General features: G+C 40.8%; 2 protein-coding genes across 5 annotated transcripts in view; both read right to left on the reverse strand.

Annotated features, from left to right (window-relative positions):
* chd5 (chromodomain helicase DNA binding protein 5) overlaps positions 1-11,037 on the reverse strand; it is a 52,500-nt gene extending 41,463 nt beyond the window's left edge. For all 3 annotated transcript variants that reach the window (XR_008393186.1, XM_053674182.1, XM_047149554.2), the window contains exon 1: positions 10,417-11,037. Coding sequence is in view for 2 of the 3 variants with exons in the window: in XM_053674182.1 (XP_053530157.1) it covers positions 10,417-10,483 (67 nt within the window). In the remaining variant the exon portion in view is untranslated. The remainder of the gene's footprint in view (positions 1-10,416) is intronic.
* A 1,524-nt stretch (positions 11,038-12,561) lies between these two features.
* Positions 12,562-24,600, reverse strand: part of rpl22 (ribosomal protein L22) — a 62,349-nt gene continuing 50,310 nt past the window's right edge. The window contains exons 2-5 of one of the 2 annotated variants that reach the window (XM_053673875.1): positions 15,927-15,945; positions 15,124-15,228; positions 14,085-14,209; positions 12,562-12,755 (exon numbers count right to left, since the gene is read on the reverse strand). In XM_053673875.1, coding sequence (XP_053529850.1) covers positions 12,611-12,755; positions 14,085-14,209; positions 15,124-15,228; positions 15,927-15,938 — 387 coding nt within the window. In that variant the 5' untranslated portion in view covers positions 15,939-15,945 and the 3' untranslated portion in view covers positions 12,562-12,610. 2 annotated transcript variants of the gene reach the window in all.

A 24,600-nucleotide genomic window follows, 5' to 3' on the forward strand; every position in this document is an offset into this window, starting at 1 on the left:
ACCTACGGTCAAGCATGGTGGTGGAAGTGTGATGGTGTGGGGATTTGCTGCTTCAGGGCCTGGGCAACTTGCAGTAATTGAAGGAAATATAAATTCTGTTCTCTACCAGAAAATCCTAAAGGAGAATGTCTGGTCTTCAGTCCGTAAATTGAAACTCAAGCTCAACTGGATTATGCAGCAAGACAATGAAAAAGACAAAGCGTAGGAGTAAGTTCTAGTCCTAGAAGTAAGTGAAAGACTGATCTCCTGTTCTCGGAACAGTTTGGTTGCAGTTATTGCTGCTAAAGATGGCACAACCAGATTTTAAGTTTAAGGGTGCAATTAGTTTTTCACATGAACGATATGTGTTGGGATAACTTTTTTTGCTTCAATAAAAAAATATACATAAAAACTATATAACATGTTTGCTCAAGTTGCCTTTGTTTTACGTTGTATTCCGTTTGAAGATTTAAAACTATTTAGTATGAGATACACAAAAACAGAAGAAATCAAAAAGGGGCAAATAATTTTTCACAGCACTGTCATTACATTTCATTTGGTGGAGCTTAATCTCAGTGAAACAAGTTATTTTCCTGTCATCACTAACGTTATAACAGCCATAAAACAAGTCTTTCTCTCACCAGCCTTTCTTTTTCTGTCTCTTGAAATGAACAAGACAAAAAAAAAATACAAAGTTTGTCGCAAAGAGCAAACTTCTCCTCGGCAACGGTCCCATTGAAAAAAACTTAAAGGAACCTCAAAGCACTGCCCCTGAAGTCTTCTTTCATAAATGCTAAATGAACATCTCCTTACAGAAATCTTAGCCAGAGTTACGTTTATAAATTTTCCGCTGTTGAATAGCGACCCTTCCTGTATTATTATTTGTGCTTCCACCTGCTGATGATATCTCCAATTATACAACAGTCAGAGGTCCACTTCACGTCTTCTTTCCATTCACTGTCTATTTATTCCCTCATGTGTCTTTGTTTGGTTGTGCCTCGGTCTTGTTCTCTCGTCCTGACCCTCACTCGCGTTCCCGGTTCTATGATTATGGATTATTCTGTTTGTTGTCGGCTGCCTGTGTTATGACCCGTGCGGAACAGCACGACCAGATTGCCTTGTCCGATACGCTCCCTTGTTAATGTCAAAGCCTTTCTTTGTCCCGGCACGCTTCGTATCTGTCCTCCTGTCTCGATGCACGTCATGTGACCTCATCTCTCACATGAATAGGGCTGTAACTAATGATTATTTTCATAATCGATTAGTTGCCAATTATTTTTGCCCGATTAATCGGATGAGGGCAAACTGTCAGGTTAGTAAAAAAACGAATGTGTTCCATTTGAGATGATATCACCTTTCTAAAATTCATGCACTAGACCAGGGGTACTTAACCTTTTGTGAGGTCTGGACCCCTAGCATATTTCGAACAATCCACAAGGACCCCCTCACTCCACAACAATTATAGGCTATATATTAAAGCCATTTCTATATATGTTGCTTTATTTTATTAATATTTAACATTATATTTAACATTAATTAATAATTAACATTATTTTTAAAACTCTCCTACGGACCCCCTGCAATTATACCACTGACCACTAGCGGTCCGAGGACCCCTGGTTGTGAAACACTGCACTAGACGGTAGTGCACAGTGTATAGTGTAAGTGTACGTCATTTGGGACACAACTTTAGTATTTACCCTCCGAAGCGTGTTTTCGGAACAGAAGTAACGGAATCGATAATGAGATTCGTTGACAACAATTTACATAATCGATTATTATCGATTTTATCGATTAGTTGTTGCAGCTCTAGTCTACACATTAACACCTGTACTTACACATCTACGTCTGGGAAGATCCTCAAGAAGGCGATGGGGCTAAATCTAGAAAGCTTAAGGGTGTTTGTTGTGTTTTTCTCCGTGAAAGCTTGTAGAACCCTACAACAGAGTTGCGCTATAAGAAAGGAAAGCTAAGAACAATCCAAAGAACCTGCTTCATATTTTTGAAGTGTCTAAGCCTGTGTTTATTCTACTAGTAATTGAAATAAAGATGAGACTCTTTTAACTACATTTCACAGTTGTACAGCTGTAAAATCAAAAGAAATGGCCTGTGGCGATGAGACTTGCATTGCTAAGTAATGAATAGAGCAGCAGGGTTAAGAGACAGTAATGATGGAGAAGGAGTGTGTCTCTCTCTCTCTCTCTCTCTCCCTTAATGTTGCTGCTCAGGCAGTAGGCCATGAAATACGCAGCACGTCTCAAATCCTGCACTGAACCCCGAGGGGACCGAGGAAAAAAGGGGCTTTCTGTATCTCCTGCACGCTATCCTTAAAATCCACTTAACCTCCATTTAACCGCTCCGTGAGAGGGCATTCGAGAGTTTTTTTTACAGTGCAGACGCTTTGCTGGATTCAGAGTGCATTCGCTAAAGCGTCCAGGATCAATGAGGAGACAACATGTGCTATGGTCTGTTCGCTATGTAACGACGGAAGCCCTGGCGCTGATCGTTATTAAACGAAAGCGCACACCCGAAACGCTGTGTTCCTGCAGATCCTCCTGACTGCTAATAAGAGATGGAAGGAATGCAACAGCTGAACCGATCGCAGTTTTTCCATTTACGATAAAATACTGACATCGGAGCTCGGAGTATCAGGTAATACCTGATATCGATCCGTGCGATATCTGAGTCGACTTCCTGCGAGCTTCTGGCATTAAGTTATGCTTGACTCATATTTGCATTTGTTTCCTGTTTTCACCTGTAGCATCTGTGTCAACATCTCCCACGGTCTGCATACTTCTGTGGCATAACAGCTGTAACAGCTGTATATCATTGTAACATCCGAGCGTTATATGCACGACTTGGTCAAAGCATCGTGCAATTTCTTTTTACTCGTAATATTAAACATGTAAATATTGTGTCTTTTTTTCTTGCAGTACCATACATTCTGACTTTTTACTCTCTATATTAAGACTTTATTCTCAAAATATTGAGTTTTTCTCATATTATTTTTTAAAAATTCTTGAAATAGTACATCTACTTTGAAAAAATATTCTTCTTGAATGAATTGATTTTTCCTTGAAATATTACGTTTTTCCTCATAATAATTCTTTATATGTATTATAACTCTATTCTCTAAGTATTGTGGCTTTTTTCTCGCAATGTTCTGACTTTTCTTTTTTTGAAATATTGCGACTTTTTCCTCATAAATTCAAATATTATGATATTATTCTCAAATCTCAAATATTTCAAATTCTCAAATATCATGACTTCCATTCCTTTTCCATACCGCTTATCCTACACAGGGTCACGGCGAGCTCGGAGCTTATCCCAAGGATCTCAGGGCACAAGGAGGAGGACACCCTGGACGGGGTGCCAACCCATCTCAGGGCACAATCGCACATCCGTTAACACACTACGGACAATTTGGAAATGCCGAGCAGACTACAACGCATGTCTTTGGACTTGAGGAGGAAACCAGAGAACCCGGGTGGGGGGTGTTGAACCCCCAACCCTGGAGGTATGATGCAAACGCTCGGACCACTAAACCACTGTTTTCATATAGGTATATAGTAAATGTTATGAGCAGGAACTAAACTTAAAAGATATTATTCCTCATCCATATCATTCTCTGAAATTTTGCAGACCGTCTATTTATCCTTCTTAATAAATCTTCACCTACTGAAGGTCTGCATGAGTGACCGGTTCAGCCGAGACTGGCGCTCACCTCCTACACTGGCTGCTCTGTTATATATCTCATATTAACACCAATTCTCAAATCTGACAGTCATTCTCACTGTAACATAAATGATAGGTTTATATACGGGTGTGCTCGTTATCATTTCTATAGTAACGGCTTATTCACAGCGACGCGACACATTAATAGTCCAATAATAAATGGATTTCAAAATTGTTATTTATCAAAGAATAACCGTGTCATTGTTGATATGGTCAAGGTTTCTGGGAGGAGACATTTATGGAAGCAGTCTCCGGTGTCAGCGCTTTGTAACAACATGCGTTCTGCTATCTCGTTAACTCACTGACAAGCTGTTTTTTTTTTTTTTTTTTTGGGGGGGGGGGGGTTGTCTTATTAACTACAAGAAATGATTTTTTTTTGTAGCTGTTATAAATAAGTGATCACTTGTATCACCAGCATTCATTAACATTAAATGTAACCATAAACGGTTAAACAGTTTGACAATTCGTTCATTAATAAATCAAAAATGATAATTATTGGCAAATAGCTCGGATATAAGAGGAATAGCACACCTCAAACCGTTAAGTGCTGTTAGAGGATATAATCTTATAAGAAGAAACAAAGAAAAGAATCCACTTCACATCACCTCAACGTGGATTATTTTCCTATTCCAGCAAGGTCTGTCATGTGTTATTCCTTATATGAAATGCTAACCTTCAATTTCTCTGGAAAATACATTATAGCAACAGATAATTAAGTACCTGTTCCCAGCTCCCTTTAATCTGAGAGAGCAATATTTGACGTAAACGGTTATAAGCACAATCGCAAAAGCTACCCTTTGAAAAACTGGATTCCCAAAAACTATATCAAGATTGTGAAAATAAATAAATAAATAAATAAATATCTGCAAAACCGTTCCAAAACGTGCCGTTCCTTCCCCAATTCAGGCTGTTTTAAATGCCTCGTGGTGATGTTGTGATGTCACTACCATGAACGCAATTTTTTTGCCGCGATATGTATGTACAGATGTCAGCTGATCAGAATAGAGGTCACTGGAATATATCTGTCTTAAGGGTACAATAAGAAAAAACACATCTTGATTCATTCTAAAGGATTAAGAAATTGTTATCCATCCATCCGTTTTCCATACCGCTTATCCTACACAGGGTCACGGGGGAGCCTAGAGCCTATCACAGGGAACTCAAAGTACAAGGCGGGGGACACTCTGGACTGGGTGCCAACCCATCGCAGGGCACAAGCGCACACACACACACACACACACACACACACACACACATTTACACACCTGTTCTCACACTACAGACAATTTGGAAATGCCAATCAACCTACGGAAAATGTTATGTAAAAATGAATTACAACTTTTGTTTTAGTACAACACCATTTCTGAAAAATTTGGAACAGTATGGAAATAAAAAAAATAAACCACACAAAAAGAGTCATTTGAAAATTCAAATCACCCTGTACTATATTGAAAACACATTATTAGATGTTTTACTTTGTGCGTTTAATTTATTTTTGAAAATATACACTCATTTCAAATCTGATGACTGCAACACACGCCAAAAAAGTTAACAGGGACAGTCGACTGTTTACCGCTGTGTAACATCACCTTTTCCTATAATAACACTTATTAAGCGTTTGGGCGCTGAGTGAAGACACCAGTTGGTTAAGTTTAGCAAGCGGAATTTTCCCAATTCATCCATTATGCATTTCTTCAGCTGCGCAACTGTACGGTGCCTTTGTTAATTTTGCGCTTCATAATGCGCCAGATGTTCTCAATCGGAGACAGGTCAGGACTGCAGGCAGGCCATGCTAGCACCCGCACTCTCTGCTTACGCGACCATGCACTTATAATCCGGGCAGAATGTGGTTTGGTGTTGTCCTGCTCTGGATGGCAGCCTGTGTTGCTCCAAAATGTGTACGTATATTTCTGCATTAATTTTGCCCTCACAGATGTGCTAGTTACCCATGCCATGGGCGCTGACACACCGCCATACCATGACAGATGCTGGCTTTTGGACCTGACGCTGATTTGGACCTGACGCTTTTGGACCTGACGCAGCTTGGATGGTCCTTTTCCTCTTTGGCCCGGAAAACACGACAGCTGTTTTGTCCAAAAACTATTTGAAATGTCGACTCGCTGGACCACAAATTACGATTCCACTGTGCTACTGTACATCTCAGATGAGACTGAGCCCAGAGAAGTCGGCACCACTTCTGGACAGTGTTGATGTATGGCTTCTGCTTTGCATAGAGCCTCAACCCATCCTTCCTCTTGAAGGACTAGGCCATTTTAGGAGGCTCCTTATATACTATGATTAGACGATTGCCTCACCTGTGTCACATCACCTTCTTATTTCAACTTGTCACATCGCCATTAGTCCTAAATCGCCACCGTCCCAACTTTTTTTGGAACGTGTTGAAAGCATCAATTTCAAAATAAACATTTACCTTCAAAAAGACTATGCCGTTGATTATGTAAAACTTCAAATACCTTGTCTTTATACGTTTTTTCGTTTAAATACAAGTCAAAGTACATTTACAAATCACTCTGCTTTGTTTTTATACGCATTTTCCATACTGTCCCAACTTTTTCGGAATCGGGGTTGTCATTTAAACAAAAGGTTTCGTATGAAACACCCATAAACAGGGTCTGGGATCACCCGAGGTCCACACCAAAGTGCAAATGCTGTTCTCGCCTTTCCAAACGGCGTGTGGACTGAACGCTGCATGTGCTCTGACCTTCACTGAAGTCTGAACGCCATTTTCCGAAATCAATAAAGAGGAAATTTGCTCTTGAATTATACATGCATCAATCTGCAGAACAGTGGTGTAGTTTATATGCAAAACCTGACCTAAAATATTCAGCTTTGGCGATGAATTTATTTGATCACTTTGCTCTTCGGAGGAACGAACAGGAAGAATTATTCCAAGTCAAATGACTTAAGGCGTCGTATTAAGGACGGTTCGAACTGAAGATTATTTCAGATCACCCCCGAATCAGCTGAAGGCAAGAAAACTATGACGGCATTGATTTTATCAAGCCGAGCGCCACGGTGGTATAAAGAAGCGTAACCGTGGCCCGGCTTCGAGGCCACTTCATCGCTTTACTCCCAGCGTGGCACCTGCACCCCGCAGGAAGTGAGAGACTGATCTGACTGTGAGATTGATGAGTCTTGTTTAGGAGCTACAGAGGAGCTCCCTCAGTTCTTGGAGTGTATTAAAAGCAACATTAGAAGCCTTCTTTCGGAAAATAGATCCACCGCAGATCCGCATTTAAGAGGAAGTGGAGACAGATGAGGCTACGTCCAGTCAGCGAATTGTAATAAAATTTTAAAGAGGATATTGGGTTTAAACAACATCTCCCTTAAAAAAATCATCATCCAGGCCGTGTGCACTGTAAATGTAAATCACATTATTAATGCTGCATAGCATAATCTCTCTCAATCGGGCAATCGAGCCACAGATGCGTCACGTTGTTTGCACCGTAGACCCGACGTATTACCTTCTTACGATTTAGCATTGTAAATGGAATCATCCAAAATGAAAGAAAGTAAAGAAAAGGAGCCATTACAGGTTTAAGAACAGAGTACAGGAGGGCGTAAAACTATAACCAGCTGTGCGGCTGGGAGCTGCAATCGTAATATCTCAGCTGGATGGTGGAGTTTTAGGTGATTCTGCAGTAATGCGCAGTAAACAGGGAAGAAGAAAAAAGAACAACGGTGCATTATCGATGTATAATCCTTTTACAAATCGGCTGTCTCGTGTCCACACGGACAACATTTTCACTGTTGCTGCTGCGCAAAGCGTTTGAAAGTGTCTACAGTGATGGGCAGTGAGCATGTATTTTAATCACGTTTTACTTACCATCGCCTTATTTTGTAACGTGTTAAGGTGCATTCATACACACGGCGACTCACAGCGACCGGAGACCGTTCATTTTCAACACGAACGTGAGCGATGACTAGATGTGGACGTGTCCAGAGACATGACAAAGTTGAAAAAGGTTGAACTTTATGCTAATTTGGAGCGACTTGGTGCGGCGACTACCAACGGGAGAGAAGATAGTAGAGCGCACGTGATCCGAGATGCTGCCTGCGAGTCCGAACCGTTTCGTGGACTCAGACAATCCGGCGCTTGCACTTTCGCTGCAGAGACACGGCCGCAACGGAAAAGCGCACACGCTGTTGCTTCTCTTTCATCTTGTAGGATATGATGCACTCGTGAATTTTACACATTTTACTCCAGAATGTTTCGTTTTAGCGGCAAGAAATCTGGTTTGTTGTCAAAAAAGTGGACCACTAGTTGCGCCACCTACTGAAAAATGTTACTATGGCAACCAGGAGTAGGAATGCCTACTGGTGACTTCATAGTGCAGCGACTGGAGACTTTGACACGCAGCATTAAAATCACTGCGTGTGTGAATGTAAATATAGATTTGACACTACGTTTCTGGCTTATTTAATCTTCTACGGTCAAATTCTTTCTGTCTTTTTTTTGTTTTCGTTTTACAGTCGTTTTTAGTCGAAATCTTTTAACAGCATTCCTAACAAATATATGATGTATATTGATAATAATATATGATGTATACGATTTTAAATATCTAGTTGTCTAACATTAGCAAAACTGAATAGTTTACTTGAGAGAAAGCAAGGACAACCCCAGGAGGATGTGAGATGGGGGTAGGGGGGAGAGGGGGCGGGGCTTCCTGGTAGTGTCAGAAGATCAAATATTGCACAGATCGAAACATTTGTGCAAACCACTCCAGGTTCACATCTGCCAAATTTCAAATGGAAACGCAAAGTCCGTTTGCAGTCGCAGTTCCCCAGGTCTTACGCGTTATGATCCTGTCCTATCAAAATAGCAAGAGCAGCTATTTTCACTTCCTCTGGGTCGTGTACGGAGCCTGCCAAAATTCAAAGGGAATATCAAATCCCTTCGCATTTGCATCCCGACGGCTTGCACAGAAACCTGTCAATCGGTGTTGGGGGCGGGACGATACTATGGGGCGTGTTTGTATTTGCAAGTGATGGAAGTTTGCGATTGCTTTTGGAAAACTGTCTGTAAAATACTCCCAGAATTGTGCCTGAGTAAAATGTTAAATACGCTCATGTTAGATATTCATCGCACGTTCCCACCTCCGACGCCAATGGTCACGGCCATGCATCTTACTGCCTATAATCAGCATTCCAAATGAGCTTCATTTTTACTTTCGCAAGTGTATCTGTTTTAACCGTGTCTATCGAGTAAGGAATAAAACACAGCGAGGCGCGCTGTTACAGGAATAATCAACGACTAAGCGGAATTACTATCCTATCAGTCCCTCTAGGATTTTGCGATTTTGCAGTCGCAGAAATGAACGCAAAATCGAAGAAGCCCGGCAATATTCGGGGGAGCGTGCGATTTTTCAAAATGACCGCAGGTTTTCTGCCGATTCGGCCCGTGACGTGTCACGTGACGTCGTCACGACTTGCATTCAGCCAAAGCCGCTCGTCGATTTGCGTGCATCGAACACGTTGTACAGCTAACAGCTTTCATTTACCAACAAACATCACTGCGAAAGACACCCCGCAGAACGATTTCACGTGACTGCGATTTTGCCGATTCAAACTGCATCGCAAATTTATTTTTTACATTTATTTTTTATTTTATAATCCTATACGGACTAAACTGGAACTGGAACGGCGTGGTCATTTTTCAATAATCGCAGGTCTATCGTTAGAGGATCTTTATCGTCAGAGAAGACCTAAAATGGAGGACACCTTTTATTTCACGGTCAGTTATACAATCCGGACAAGATTGTACTGGGATCCTCGTGACAAGTAATAACGGTAAAAGACGGCTGACATCGGACTGGGATTTCAGTTCGTCGCGTCGGGTTAGCGTTAAGGGTTCTACGTGGTTTCGCTTTGAGAAAAAAAAAGAAAAAAGAGAACCTCCTTACAAAGTTAAGTCTAGTAACCATGCAAACAACTTGCCATATATGTAAGATCCCCAAATCGTAACTTGGACAAATTACCAAACCAAAAGGGCATTTTAATTGTCCAGTCGATTCCAGATAGTGAAAAGTAACCTAACCCTACGGGATGTTTTCCTGTCACACGTGGCTCTTTGGAGGAATCCTAGCCAGATTTGTTGTTTTTTTTACACCCAAGACAAAAGCAGCGAGCTGGCCTTCAGCTCTGTCCAGTGATGCACTGTTTTTATAATTTACTTAAGAACATATAAATACATTGTTGTTGGTGTTTTTAGGAGAAAAAAAATGACATGCAAAGCTTGCTGGAGGAAAAAGGATGATACATCTTAAGCCATTTTGACCTCTTCTTGTAAAGCAATATGATAGAAGCTATTTCTATGTCATTTATATGCAAAAGAAAACGCGCCTGTCTGAAAACATAATAGAGAAGCACAAAGGCATGCAGGATCTAAGGATGGTCGATGAGACTGAAGGCTTTCTGTGAGGGACGGCACAGGAGACCATGACGCGTTATGATAACGTGGTTATGACATCTCTGTGTCACTGCGTCCTGCCCCCTTTTTTAACAAGGTGTAAAGAGTTGGGTTTTTTTTTTTTAAACCCCCTGCATTGAACCCAAGAGCAGGAACATCTCTGAAGGCTATAAACTCCCTCCTTCACTCCCTTCTTCCCTCCCTCCTTCCCTCTGTCCCTTCCTCCCTTCTTTCCTTCCTCCTCCCATGTCCACTTCATTCACTCCCCTCACCTGGCACGTCGTCTTCAAAATCCAAATCGTCTTGGCCCTCTTCCTCGTTGCTCAGCGATCCGGGCATCTTCACCGCATAACACACGCACACACATACACACACACGCGCACGCACGCACACACACGCGCGCACACACACGCGCGCGCACCCTCACGCACAAAAATTACATCCGTGCGTCCAGGAGGAGGTTAAAAAAAAAAAAAAAAAGAGAGAGAAGAGAAAGAAAGAAAAGTCGTGCAAACTCCCGATTAAGCAACGCCTTTTTTAAGGACAAGATGAAGATTTTTTTAAAGGGGGACAGCTGATGGTGAGGATTTTTAAAAATTATTTTTTTTTTAACTAAAAAGCACAAAAACGCTCTGGAGGTCTGGAGTCGCTCCGGTATTTTCTTTCCCTCTTCCTCCTCTATCCAAAAATCCTCCGCTCTGAAAATAAGAGACGAAAATGGAACACACATGCCCAGCTCCAGCTCGTGACGTCTGGTCTGTTGCCATGGCAATCCATCCCATAATTGCGCAGGCAACTAGTTAGTTGTGCTGCCCTGGTAACCAGGTGGTACTAGTAGTGAGCGGAAGCGCGTGAGTGGTATATGTGTGTGTGTGTGTGTGTGTGTGTGTGTGTGTAAACAGCGCCGCGTGCCCCCTCATCTCTCACGCGCATTGTCCCTTTTTTTCCCTCTCTCTCCGGTCGAGTGCGTGTGTCCGCGCGCGGAGAAAACGCGGAAGGTTACGTCGGGATATTCACGCGGAGAAAGTTGTCTCGAGCCAGCCCGGGGAAACGGAAAGCGAGCAGCCAACCTGTCTTTGCGACACTTAACGTTAGGCCTTCAGGATGGATAACGCGCTCCTTTTGTTTGGATAACATGATTCCCTTCTTTCATCCGGAGCTCGTGCATTTACAGGTGTCTGTTAATAGGATGCGCGAGAAAGATTTTGTTGTTGTTGTTTATTAATGTTGTTATTTCAATGCAGGGCAGCCTGCTTTTGCGTTTCGCTAATATATGTTTGTTTTAGCTTAGCTTAGCTTTGTGGATGCCAACATGGCTCCGGTACCGGGAATTTAGGATTAAAACAAAACAGACGTTTAATAGGCGAAGATTCGTTGCGCTGTTCCGCGCGCGCGCATGGCTGCTGCTCGTTCTACAGGCTGCAAGTCACGAGCCGTTGTCAAGGTTACCGCAGCTGGAAGGCGCTCGAGACAAAAGAAGGGAAGAAACGCACGAGCACTGTACAAATGAGCAACAATCTAACTTGATGTTTATCCACTTTTTTGTGCAGATTTTATATTCGTTTTTTCTTGTATTATTTTATAATGTTTGAAATAAATCAGGTTGATATAAAGAAAAATTATGTTATTAATGTATAATAAAGCATATTGTAATTACAAAAGAAAGCTAGTGTTGCATACTACTATAATAATTAGTCGATGTTGCTAAAACTTGTAGGAAAATGTTCTATGTTAATAAGGATAACTTTTTTCTACTTACACGTATAGTATATACTACTATAAATACAGTATCAAGCTATACTTATACAAGTAGCTTTAATGAACACAATTTATTCTTAAATACAATATACAAATATTTGTGGACACCTGACCATCACACCCATATGTTTCCTCTCCAAACTGTTGGCACAAAGTTGGAAGCACACAATTGTCTAGAATGTCTTCAAACGCTGTAGTGTTACTTTCCCTTCACTGGAACTAAGAAGCCCAAACCTGTTCCAGCATGACGATGCACAAACTGAGCTCCATAAACACATGGTTTGCGAATGATGGAGTGGAAGAACTCAAGCATCCTGCACAGAACCCTAGTGAAGACCTTTGGGATGAACTGCAACGGCAACTGCATCCCAGACCTCCTCAACTGACAGTGACAAACCTCAGTAATGCTCCTGTAGCTGAATGATAAATCCCCACAGCCACACTCCAAAACCTATTGGAAAGCCTTCCCAGAAGAGTGGAGCTTATTATGACTAATCAGGGACTCATCCTGTAATAGGATATTCACAAAGCACTTGTAAGATGCTCAGGTGTCCACATACCTTTGGCCATATAGTGCATCTCTGAAATCGTACAGTGAAAACTTTATATAAAACACACTCATTACATATTCAACCACTCGGTAAGTAAAACCAACAAAGTCTGATTCTTTTGAAAATTTATTAATTTTTACAAAAGAACAGCATGGGTTTAATCCTCGTCCTCTTCCTCCTCCTCGTCCTGGTTGATCTGGAAGTAGCGCAGTTCGTAGCTCTCCTTGGTGTTTGCTACAACACGCAGCCAGTCTCGCAGGTTGTTCTTCTTCAGGTACTTTTTGGTGAGATATTTCAGGTACCTTTTCAACAAGAGAAGAGATAAACTGGCTCAGAAATGTAACAGTCACATGAAAATCCGACATGAACACGACCGTCTCAAATACCACTGAACTTAATGCCACAATATTATCTACACTTTTTTTAAGGGGAAAAAAAGAAATAAAAGAAAGCTGCAAATATAGAGTGCTGAAAGCATCAGGAGTTACCAACACCGCTAACAAGAAAATCGTAGCAGGCAGTGGAAAAGAATTTCACCACAAAAACTCTTGTGGATGAGACGGCTAATATTTTCCCCATATGTGCACCAAGCAACAGTAAGAAAAATTCTCTAACTACTAAAGACACCACAATCCCTCCCACCAGCCTCACATGACCAAAGCTCATGAATTCAGAGGTCAAAGATAAAGTTGAAACACACATCTTTCACATCTCTCGTCCTTTCCCTTTCAATAAATTTGTATTTCTGCCTTGTTTAGCTAAAAAGTTGTTTTTGCCGTCTCATATTGCTTATAACAAGGGGTCAAAAATCCTAACACATGGAAATCGAACAGTGTTGCCTTATGCATTACACCTTAAAACTGAACAGCAAACTGCTTTAATCGTGAACATCTGTATTTTTTACTAACAAAACGTTAAATCCCACGCATTTATACTTCCATTCATTTTCTGCATCACACCCAACATGCGAATAAGCCCCTAAACCTCGACCGCAAACTTCCCATTGAGGAGAGTGTTTGGAAAACAGACAAACTGGTGCGAGATGACAAGAAGGCTAAGGAAACTCAAATAGCCACTCTTTACACCCATGGTGTTCAGAAAAGCATCTCAGAACGCACAGTGTCCCGATAACCGCATCAGGTTTCACTCCTGTCAGCCAAGAATAGGAATCTGTAACTACTGGAACCTAACATGGTAAAAAGACAGAGTGATGTATGTTTTGTTATCTTGTTTTCTATAAAGCTGTTTTGGCGAATCTGTGCCTGCTGTAACGTCAGATTTCTATTCTTGGTTGACAGAAGTGGAACCCGCCGTGGTCTTCTGCTGTTATAGCACTACTTATACACGTATACATCACTGCTGTCTTTCTTTCCTGCTTGAGAAGAAATAAAAATGTGGATGGTTGATGGCTTCAGTCAATGAAAACTAGAACGTTTTCATAAATTTTATTTAGTTGTACGGCACAGAACTTCAGTTTCACCTGTCAAGGACTATTTCTGGGTTCTGCAATCCTATGGACAACTAAAAAAAAAAAACTAAAATGAAAGCAAATTATAAATAAGATGAATAAAAGCGCTATAAAAAGTGCAGCAGGCATGCAAGACGTTCTTATTCATAGCTCCCAAACTAACCTCTTGGAGAAGGGGATGTCTGAGGTCACTGTGATCTTGCTCTTGCTTCTTTCAATGGACACCACGCCACCGCCTAAGTTCCCGGCTTTACCGTTAACTTTGATGCGCTCCTGCAGGAACTGCTCCTACATGGAGAGGAAGGAAGAAGAATAAGAAAAAAAAATGTAAAAAAAAAAATTAAATCACAAATCTCTCATCAGCCTGTCTATTAAGGAGTACATTTAAATGCACACCGATAACCTGTATCAGTTTTGGTTTATTACATTAATAATTCAGAGCTTCAGTGGATCTAGGGTCTATCCCAGGAATACTGAGTGCAAGCCAGGGACCACACCACAGACAGGACCCCCAGGTCACACACAGGGTCAGTTTAGAGTCAACAATCCACCTTCTTGGCATGGGAGGCAACTGGAGAACCTGAACCATGCGAAATATTAACCTGAGCTCAGGATCGAACCAGGGACCCTGGAGTTATGAGGCAGCAATACTACCCACTCCACAGCTGGATCTCAGGTGGTAGTGCAGGTTGGCGGTTCGATCCCCGGCCCATGTGACTCCACATGCCAAACTTTTTTTGGAAAGACACTGAACCTTAAGTTGCTCCCATGGCAGGCTAGCATGTGTGTGTGCGCAAATGTGAAACAGTGTAAAGTGCTTTGTATAACTGCTAAGGTTCGACAAAAAGCGCTAAGTGCAGACCATTTTCGGGTTATTCAATGCAGTTTAAACTGATATTTTGCAGTTTTCTTCGTGTGTACATGTATAACCTAAAGAAAGCTTAAAATAATAATTTTAATTAATAAATAAAGAAAGGCCTAAAGAACACCACCAGGTGCAATGTGAACCCATTAAGCACCATGCTCTCGAACACTTTTTTTTTTTAGTTCAAATCCTGTAAACTACTGTGCTTGTCACTTGACTGAGAAACTACACTAGTCCTTCTAAGATTTTTTTTTGTTAAATTCCAGAGTGCACGCGTGAATGGGGCTCGAATATAAAAGCCGTTTACATTGCATGACAGATCTTCCTGTATACGTACAAAGTTGGCAGCATCCATGATGCCATCCTCGACAGGGTGTGTGCAGTCCAGCGTGAACTTCAGGACCTGCTTCTTCTTCTTGCCACCCTTCACTGCAGGCTTCTTCTGTAAATACAATCAGACCGAGTGATTGACGACAAGACAGACCGTGTATTTATACGATCATACCAGAAACACGCAGAGGAACCAAAAAAATAGTTCTGAATAGCTGATAAAGTCTTGGAAACGCATTGGGAAGAAACTATCTGATGGTACTCAAGGCTTTTCTTCCAAGCCAAATCAGTTAGGTATGAGGAAAAAATGGTTCACATGCTTGACATGTTAAATTGCATCATGTTATACATCACTTTAATCAGGGAAAGTATAAGGACATAAACAAACACACACTATGTTCCTGGCTATACCTAGACGGCATATCATTTATACAGTATGTACATTAGCCTGGCTTTAGCTTGTCTCAACCCCATTCAACTAACTACTAAACATAACAGAACAACATATATATATATATATATAATGTAAAAACCCGCCATTCAACACCTTATCTAGTTCATTTAGACTGAGAATAATGATGCATTTCTGAACTCAGCCTTCCATTACAACCGACAACGTGGTTTGCTAGGCCTCGTTTCAGCCCCACTATAAACAAACGCTCATAAATCCGCGGTTTTCGCGTGTAACCGGAATTTAATCACGTAGAATATAAGGTCAGGGTTTCGAATACATCCAGTAATATTTCCAGTCCTCAAACCAGGACGAGACACGAGATATTCGATCGTTTTCTGGCACCGAATGGTACTTACAAGCGGAGCCATGGCGGACTCTTTGGACAGAAAGGGAGAAGGAAGGGCGCGCATGCGCTTTGAGAGCCTGTCAGTGAATCGATAACAGATGTCATCGATGAGCTTCAGGAAATGTAATCGAGCGCGGGAGAGAACTTAGTCTACGTGTTTATTTGTCACATTCAGGTCATTTTTTTTGCTCATAGAAATTGTCAGAAAGACAAACAAATGTTCATTTATGTTTATCAAAGACTATTTAAATTGCCCTAAATTTCTAAAGATGTAAGGAATGAATCATACAGAGCTGTACTGCAAACAGAAAATAATCAGTGATGGGGTGGTGTGATGAAGCAGAGTCTCTCTGAAGTTCATTAATGATAATGAGTCTTTATTGGTCATATATACATTAGAGCACAGTGAAATTAGATTCTTCGCATACCCCAGCATGTTAGGAACTTGGGGTCAGAGCGCAGGATCAGCCGTGATACAGCACCCCTGGAGCAGAGAGGTTAAGGGCCTTACTCAAGGGCCCAACAGTGGCAACTTGGCAGTGCTGGGGCTTGAACCCCCGACCTTCCGATCAGTAACCCAGAGCCTTAACCGCTAAGCCTTCGCATGTTTTAACTGTTTATCGCATTTAATTTGGTGGGCACAGTGGCTTAGTGTTTAGCACGCCTGCCTCGCACCTCCAGGGCTGGGGGTTTGATTACTGCCTCCACCCCGTGTGCGCAGAGCTTGCATGTTCTCCCGGTGCTTCAGGGGTTTCCTCCGGATACTCCAGTTTCCTCCCCCAGTCCACAGACATGCTTTGTAGGCTGATTGGCATTTCCAAATTGTCTGCTGTGTGTGAGAGATTGTGCCCTGTCCTGTGCCACCCTCCCACAGGGCGATCCTGCGTAGGATAAGCGGTACAGAAAATGGATGGATGGATCCATTTAATTTAATAAAATTAAACTCACTAAAATCAAGGGCTGAAAGGAGGGCAGTGAAAGTTTCTGCTGACTCCAAACCTCCAAGCAACCACGTCACTGTCAAGCCACAATCACAGAGGCGCTGCAGGTCCATCACCTCCTGAAATGCACACACGCAACAGTTTATTTTCAGAATCTATCCTGTTACTCAAACACCCCAGAACATAGCAGCTCCCACCCAACTACCTCAAACATTTTGCACATTGCAGTTTTCACACACAATATGTTACACACATTCACAATGCCTTTTGTCTCATTGTGTCATCGTAGTGCTATTGCAATGTCTATTGTCTGATATCTTGTCCAAGTCTTGTCTTGTATAATTTGTGGTTACGTCACTGTCTGATTCTGCTGCACTATTTGTTTGTTGCATTGTCTGTTGCTGTAGTTTGCTGGGCAGTATGTTTTCTCTGTTCTGATTCTGATTCGTAATGTAGCAGAACACGAATAGTTAGCACCTCTTGTAAGTTTTTCTGTCTTGAAGACTAACCCATGATGAACTTACGTTATGTAGCTCATCAGTCATTCAAGTTCCTGTGTAAGTTCTTATTATAGAAATAATAACCAGCCTCCCTTTTTTTCTCTCTCTCTCTTTAAGTTAATAAGACTTTAAAAAAAAAAAAAAAAAACACACACACACACACACACAGCTTGTCATGTAAGCAAGAAAACTCAAAACCATCTGCCATGAAGATTTATAGTTATGAGCTTTACTGTTCAAACCACTGACACCGGAGAAATGTCAAATAACTGTCTCCTCAGAGAAATTTTCAACATGTTTTTTTACTCAGTTTATGTGGCACATCCATCTGTCATACAAGACCCTGTGTAAGCTGTTACTATAGAAACAACATATTAAAATGAGTGCATCAGTACAAACCTGTGATCTGAATTACAGTCAGGGTTGTTGTTCTAGAAAATGAATAAACACCTTCCGATTAACTGTAATTTAGATTTCAATCTGTGGGATAAAATGCAAATAAAATACTGTGTAACAAACACATTCGACACAACCTCACAGAGAATCTTTATTAGCTCAGTGAAAGTCGGTTCGCCTTAGTGAACGTTCCCCTCACACCTCCAGGGTCGAGGGTTCGTTTCCCACCGGGGCTATGTGTGTGCGGAGTTTGTATGTTCTCCCTGTGCTGCGGGGGTTTTCTTCCGGGTACTCCGGTTTCCTCCCCCAGTCCAAAGACATGCATGGTAGGCTGATTGGCATATCCAAAGTGTCCGTAGTGTATGAATGGGTTTGTGAGTGTGTATGTGATTGTGCCCCTGGACTGGCACCCTGTCCAGGGTGCACCCTGCCTCGTGCCCGATGCTCCCTGGGATAGGCTCCAGGTTCCCCGTGACCCTGAAAAGAATTAAGCAGTATAGAAGATGGATGGAAAGACGGTTAGCACTGTTGCCTGGCATTGCCAGAGTTGGGGGTTCGAATCCCGCCTGCTCCCTGTCTGCACGGTGTTTGCATGTTCTCCCTGTGCTTCAAGGGTTTCCTCCCCCAGTCAAAAGACATGTGTTGTAGGCTCATGCGTTGTTTCCCGTGTGTGCACGGAGTTTGCATGTTCTCACCGTGCTTCAAGGGTTTCCTCCCCCAGTCAAAAGACATGTGTTGTAGGCTCATGCGTTGTTTCCCGTGTGTGCACGGAGTTTGCATGTTCTCACCGTGCTTCAAGGGTTTCCTCCCCCAGTCAAAAGACATGTGTTGTAGGCTCATGCATTGTTTGCCGTGTGTGCACGGAGTTCGCATGTTCTCACCGTGCTTCGAGGATTTCCTACGGGGTCCTCCGGTTTCCTTCCCCAGTCCAAAGACATGTATTGTATGCTGATTGGCATTTCCAAATTGTCTGTAGTGTTTGAATTTGTGTGTGATTGTGCCCTGCGATGGGTTGGTACCTCATCCAAGGTGTCCCCCACTTCATGCCCCAGGTCCACTGGTTCCAGGCTCCCCATGACCCTGTGTAGGATAAGCGGTACAGAAAATGGATGGATGGATGGATAACATTTAATACATTGAGCTTAAACATATGAGAATGCTCTATAGTTGAATTTTCTTTTGTGCAATTGTGCTTGCAAAACCTCTACACAGGGGGGAAAAATCCAGATGACATTTTTTTCCACTTACAACAAATCTCTCAAAGCATACAGCAGAACTGATCTTGGATCAGCTCTTCATTATTTTCATATCAACCGTCAATGCCCTAATGTAAATCCGCATGTTTCCTGAACTGCACTCCTGATTTTGCAGATAGATACGCTGCAGGCCAACAGATGGACTCCCCTGAGCTCTAATTACCACAAACAGAACTTCATGTGTATGGAAGGAAGCACAAAATCTTTTTGCATGTGCAGTATAGAGCTGGTTGCTCAAAAAAGCATGCACACCCTTGTGTACTGTGATGACATGTACTGCAAGTTTGTTTTCACAGACCTTCCTTCAGTATTATAAGTAATGTTTGTTTAAACAGATTTGTCCAGGAGTAATTGAACCACTTCTAAATATAATCAATTCTTCCCTAAGCACTGGCTATGTACCTAAATCACTTAAATTAGCAGTTATTAAACCCTTGATTAAAAAACCTGATCTTGACCCGTCTCAATTGTCCAACTATAGACCAATATCAAATCTCCCCTTCATCTCTAAGATTTTAGAAAAGGTTATAGCAAAGCAGTTATGCTCGTACTTAGATAGGAATAACATTCATGAAATGTATCAGTCAGGATTTAGACCTCATCATAGCACAGAGACAGCGTTAGTTAAAGTAGTAAATGACCTTCTACTGACCTACGATCAGGGTTGTGTCTCGCTGCTTGTGTTACTCGACCTTAGTGCAGCTTTTGATACTATAGATCACACTATTCTCCTTGATAGATTAGAAAATGTTGTTGGTATTAAGGGAACAGTCCTCTCCTGGCTCAGGTCTTATCTGACCGATCGTTATCAGTTCGTAGATGTAAATGGTGTTTTCTCCATGCGTACTGAGGTTACTTTTGGAGTTCCACAGGGTTCTGTTTTAGGCCCACTGCTCTTTACTTTATATATGCTACCCCTAGGTCAAATTATTCGTAAACATGGAATTAGCTTCCACTGTTATGCTGATTATACACAGTTGTATGTTTCAGCGAAGCCAGAGGACAGACAGCAGCTTAGTAAAGTTGAGGATTGTGTAAAGGACATTAGACATTGGATGTTAATTAACTTCCTTCTACTTAATTCTGATAAAACAGAAATACTTTTATTAGGCCCACGTGTAGCTAGAAGTATTCTTTGTTTTCACAGAAAAACAAATCACATGGTTACTCTGGATGGTCTTTCTGTTTCATCATGTACAGCAGTTGAAGACCTTGGAGTGATTATTGACTCCAGCCTATCATTTGATGCTCATGTAGATAATATTACTAGGATAGCCTTCTTTCATCTCAGAAATATTTCTAGGATAAGAAACATATTGTCACTACATGATGCGGAAATACTAGTTCATGCATTCGTCACCTCTAGATTAGATTACTGTAATGCCTTACTGTCTGGATGTTCCAGTAGGAATATAAATAAGCTCCAGTTAGTCCAGAATGCAGCTGCTAGAGTCCTAACTAGAATTAGAAGATACGACCATATCACACCGATATTATCAATACAGCATTGGCTCCCAGTAAAATCTCGCATTAATTATAAAATACTTTTATTAACCTATAAAGCACTAAATGGTCTCGCGCCACAGTATCTAAGCGACCTTTTGGTTTTATATGATCCGCCACGCCTACTTAGGTCAAAAGATGCAGGCTATTTGACGGTACCTCGAATAGTGAAGGCTACAGCAGGGAGAAGAGCTTTCTCTTATAGAGCCCCACTGTTATGGAACAGTCTTCCTATTAGTGTTCAGGACTCAGACACAGTCTCAGTGTTTAAGTCTAAGCTTAAAACGTATTTGTTTACTCAAGCCTACCCTGACTAGATTCTGTTCTACTACTTCGCAGTCATAATTATCTTTTTTCTGCCTCTCTCCTTTCGCCGAGCCCCACACGAATTTATGGAGATACTAGAGATCCAGATCCTTTCTGCCTCTGGATGGAGCTCAAATCTTCTTTAATTCCAGACTGCTGGGACTACGGCTACTCCTAACGCCATACAGACTTCATATAAATCCATAATGAACTTTTTCACACTATCTGTTGTTACCCAGATGAGGATGGGTTCCCTTCTGAGTCGGGTTCCTCTCAAGGTTTCTTCCTCTTAAAACATCTTAGGGAGTTTTTCCTTGCCACCGTCGCCACTCAGTGGCTTGCTCAGTTGGGATAAATTCGCACCTTTAATATCTGTATACCGTGTTGATATTTCTGTCAAGCTGCTTTGAGACAATGTCTATTGTATAAAGCGCTATACAAATAAAATTGAATTGAATTGAATTGAATTGATATAAATGTAGACTTTTAGTCCTACATTTTTTCCCTCTGAGGACTATTTCTGGTCTCCTGTGGATTGTTTTATGTGAATACACACGCTAATGAGGCACATTAACTAGAGCATGTCAACATGGATGAGCTTGTTAATAAAGATTACTGCACATTAGGTTTAGATTCAATATGTACTGTAGATCCAGGATATGAGTATTAAAAGAAATTTACATTTTCACCCAGAAAGCAAGAGGCATGAAAATGTTTACTTTTACTTAAATAGTTTACTGACCTACAGTACCTCAAATGCATGTCTGGATAATAGAAGTGTAACGTTTTGCATTAAGTTTTGATAAATGAACTGTAAATGATTTAAAACTGGACCCTAATGTGGTACGTAAACTTTCATTATAAAAATTCCTTTTTAAAAAGGACACAGGACACTGGTATTTTCTGTACATGTAAGGTACACACACAAATCCTGATTCAGATAGAAAGGAATACTTTACTCTGAATTTAAGAAGATGAAGTAATGGGAAGTGTTGAAGAAGCTCTCAATTAAAATCCAGCTTCAGTGGAAAGATGCCAAGCTTGATCTGTCCCATTTGTGTATTCACTAAGCAAGACTGGTACCAGCTGGGTCTCACTGCCAAAAAGTCTAGTAGGACTAATTCAGAGATCCAATTTTGATTCCTATTCCTGATTGTAGAGCAATGGTTTCAACTCTAAGATGACTATTTTTTTAAATGACTAGTTACAGTTAAATTATATAAATCGTATCAAAACGCTGGACTTTTTAGGTTGTGCTTCACACTCTGTCGTTAAACCACGCATGATACTCACATATTTACTCACAGCATTTGAACTAAACTCATGAGATTTATTACAGAGGAACAAGATATGAAAAATGTAAGTAACTTCCACTGGCACTTTAACATTACATATCATATTACTCTCTGTCAGCTAATATATTGTAGTGATATGATAGAATACTGTATTTGTGCATATAACACAGAAATACACAGAGTATATACACATTTCCAAAATCCTCATGAGTTTTATAATGTATGTGCCTTTTTATTGAGCAATGATATTGTATACATACAACTCGTTTCAGTATAAGATCCTTAGGTAATATAATATTTAAAGGTGCAAAAGTCATTGATTTTTCATTTCTTACTAGTACGAATAACATGGAAACATATGTAGGATATTTTATTTATTTAAATAGTCTCAGAACTAGTGTATTTCATAGCTATACAGTCACATAAGTTTCGAAACCTGCTTCCAAATCTTGAATGTTGGTATGTCTTTGGATTGGCCTCTTGTCCGCCATTTTACAGACACGCCCCCAACGCCCTTCACATCCTCATGAATCATTACAAGGACAATTTTGCATGTTTACAGAGTTGTAACTCGACTTTCAAGCTGTCGAATGTCCAAGGGCACTTAAAAGTGATGTCATGACAGTCCTTGCTAATGGCAGTTTTATTTAGCATGCTAACTCTAGTTGAACCGGCATAAATGAAAATAAATGAAGAAAATGTTTCTTCCACTTGTATGCATATTCAGTTTGTGGAACTACACAATGACACAATGACTCTCACTGTGTTACATCACCCTCTACTGGATCCAACCATATCCAACATAAATCATTTCAGCTAACGGTTTGAGTTTTATATCTTGGCTTGCACATACATTACAATATATTTAAAAAAGAATACTGCACAGTGTGCTAGATGTTTCCCTATCTAAATAACCGAATCATTTAGTAGTGCTATTGCTGTGTTATATGTCATTCAATGTTCTCTTTGACAATCTAAGGTTGTGACTAGATTTTGTGATATAAAAACCGAAATTGGTTATTTTGAAATTGTTCCGTTCCTGTACAAAATATAATAAACACAACAACAACAAAACTCTCAATGATAGCATGTTGTGATGAAGTGGAGTTACTGTTACCATTGTAATGTTGATTAGTTCACTATAACAGCATGTCACAAAATGGTTCATTCCTTTTATACTACCACAATTTGCCAACTGTTTATATATAATTATTTTATATTGAAGAACAACATACTTTTTACACATTCTTAGCAATATTTAATGTTTTGAACATCAGCAAAATAAGTTAGTTCCTGTTATCACTTATGTTATGGCAGCTATAAACAGTTGTTGACTCACATTGACTGCTGAACATGACTGCCTGGAAAACAATAGGAGCAAAATCATAAATGAAACAACAATCCAAAACATAGTGTGAAATGAACAGAAGATGATGGAGAAAAGAGGTTGAGAGGCTGTTCAAAGGATATGAAAAAGGTTGAAGGCAGTTATGAAAAACAAACAGTGGGACATAAGATATTCCTACAGAATATTTATAATCATATTCATAAAGGACAATGCTCATTTGTATACAGATTTATAAATATATTCAAATGGGGTAGTCAGTTTTGAAAAACTAAGCAGTCCTTTAAATTGTGTGGAGCCACATGATGTGGTTCAAGCGTTCATTAGCTTCTGCTAGAGATGTATCAGACCCAGGATCTGCTAAAGATGTTACATCTTACAATTTACTCTCGAATGTCTGGCGATCCCCCAGGAGGAGCTGCGATCTGTGTGTATCTGTGGATAGAGAAGTCTGGACTGACCTTCTCAGCCTGCTGCCACCAGGACCCCATCAGGAAAAGCAGAAAGAAAAAGAATGCTACATAAAGCGGTCCTTCCATTTGAAGTGTCCTGCATATGAGTGCCATCAAACCCATTCTCTGAAATGAATGTAATATATGACTTGCTGTTGAAATGAAGTGTGCTTATGCAGCACTTGCCCTCTGCTTGACCTGTACAGACAGCAAAGAAGCTTCAGACGTCGGCATGGAAGGCTGTTCTCCTGCTCAAGGCCAAGCTCAGAGAAGTGCACTCATTTGCACACACCCTATACCCACCAACCTATTCAACAGCATGCAGGTCAGACTTTCCACCAGCAGGGGGCAGAAAACGTGCACAGATGGCCAAAATATCAAGAAATGGTGTTCATGTACAGTGTTTGAGAGGACCATATGTTTTGATTTACAGAGGAATATATACAAAGAAATAGTTTAAAGGAAGCTTAAAATTGTAGATTAATCGCATTTGATTATGTGATATTATATATTGGCACATTTAATTTCTCTAAATCATTTACAATTACAGAGAAGAACAGGATTCTCAACCAAGACTGCCTTTTGTGTTCTTCAGTATAAAGACATATATAATATTTATAAGCTTTACCTCTGTCTGTTATAAAGCGCTGACTCTGCGCACACAGGGCAGAGGCGAGATACAAACCCCCA

The sequence above is a fragment of the Ictalurus punctatus genome, chromosome 21, assembly GCF_001660625.3.
Source record: "Ictalurus punctatus breed USDA103 chromosome 21, Coco_2.0, whole genome shotgun sequence".
NCBI lineage: Eukaryota > Metazoa > Chordata > Actinopteri > Siluriformes > Ictaluridae > Ictalurus > Ictalurus punctatus.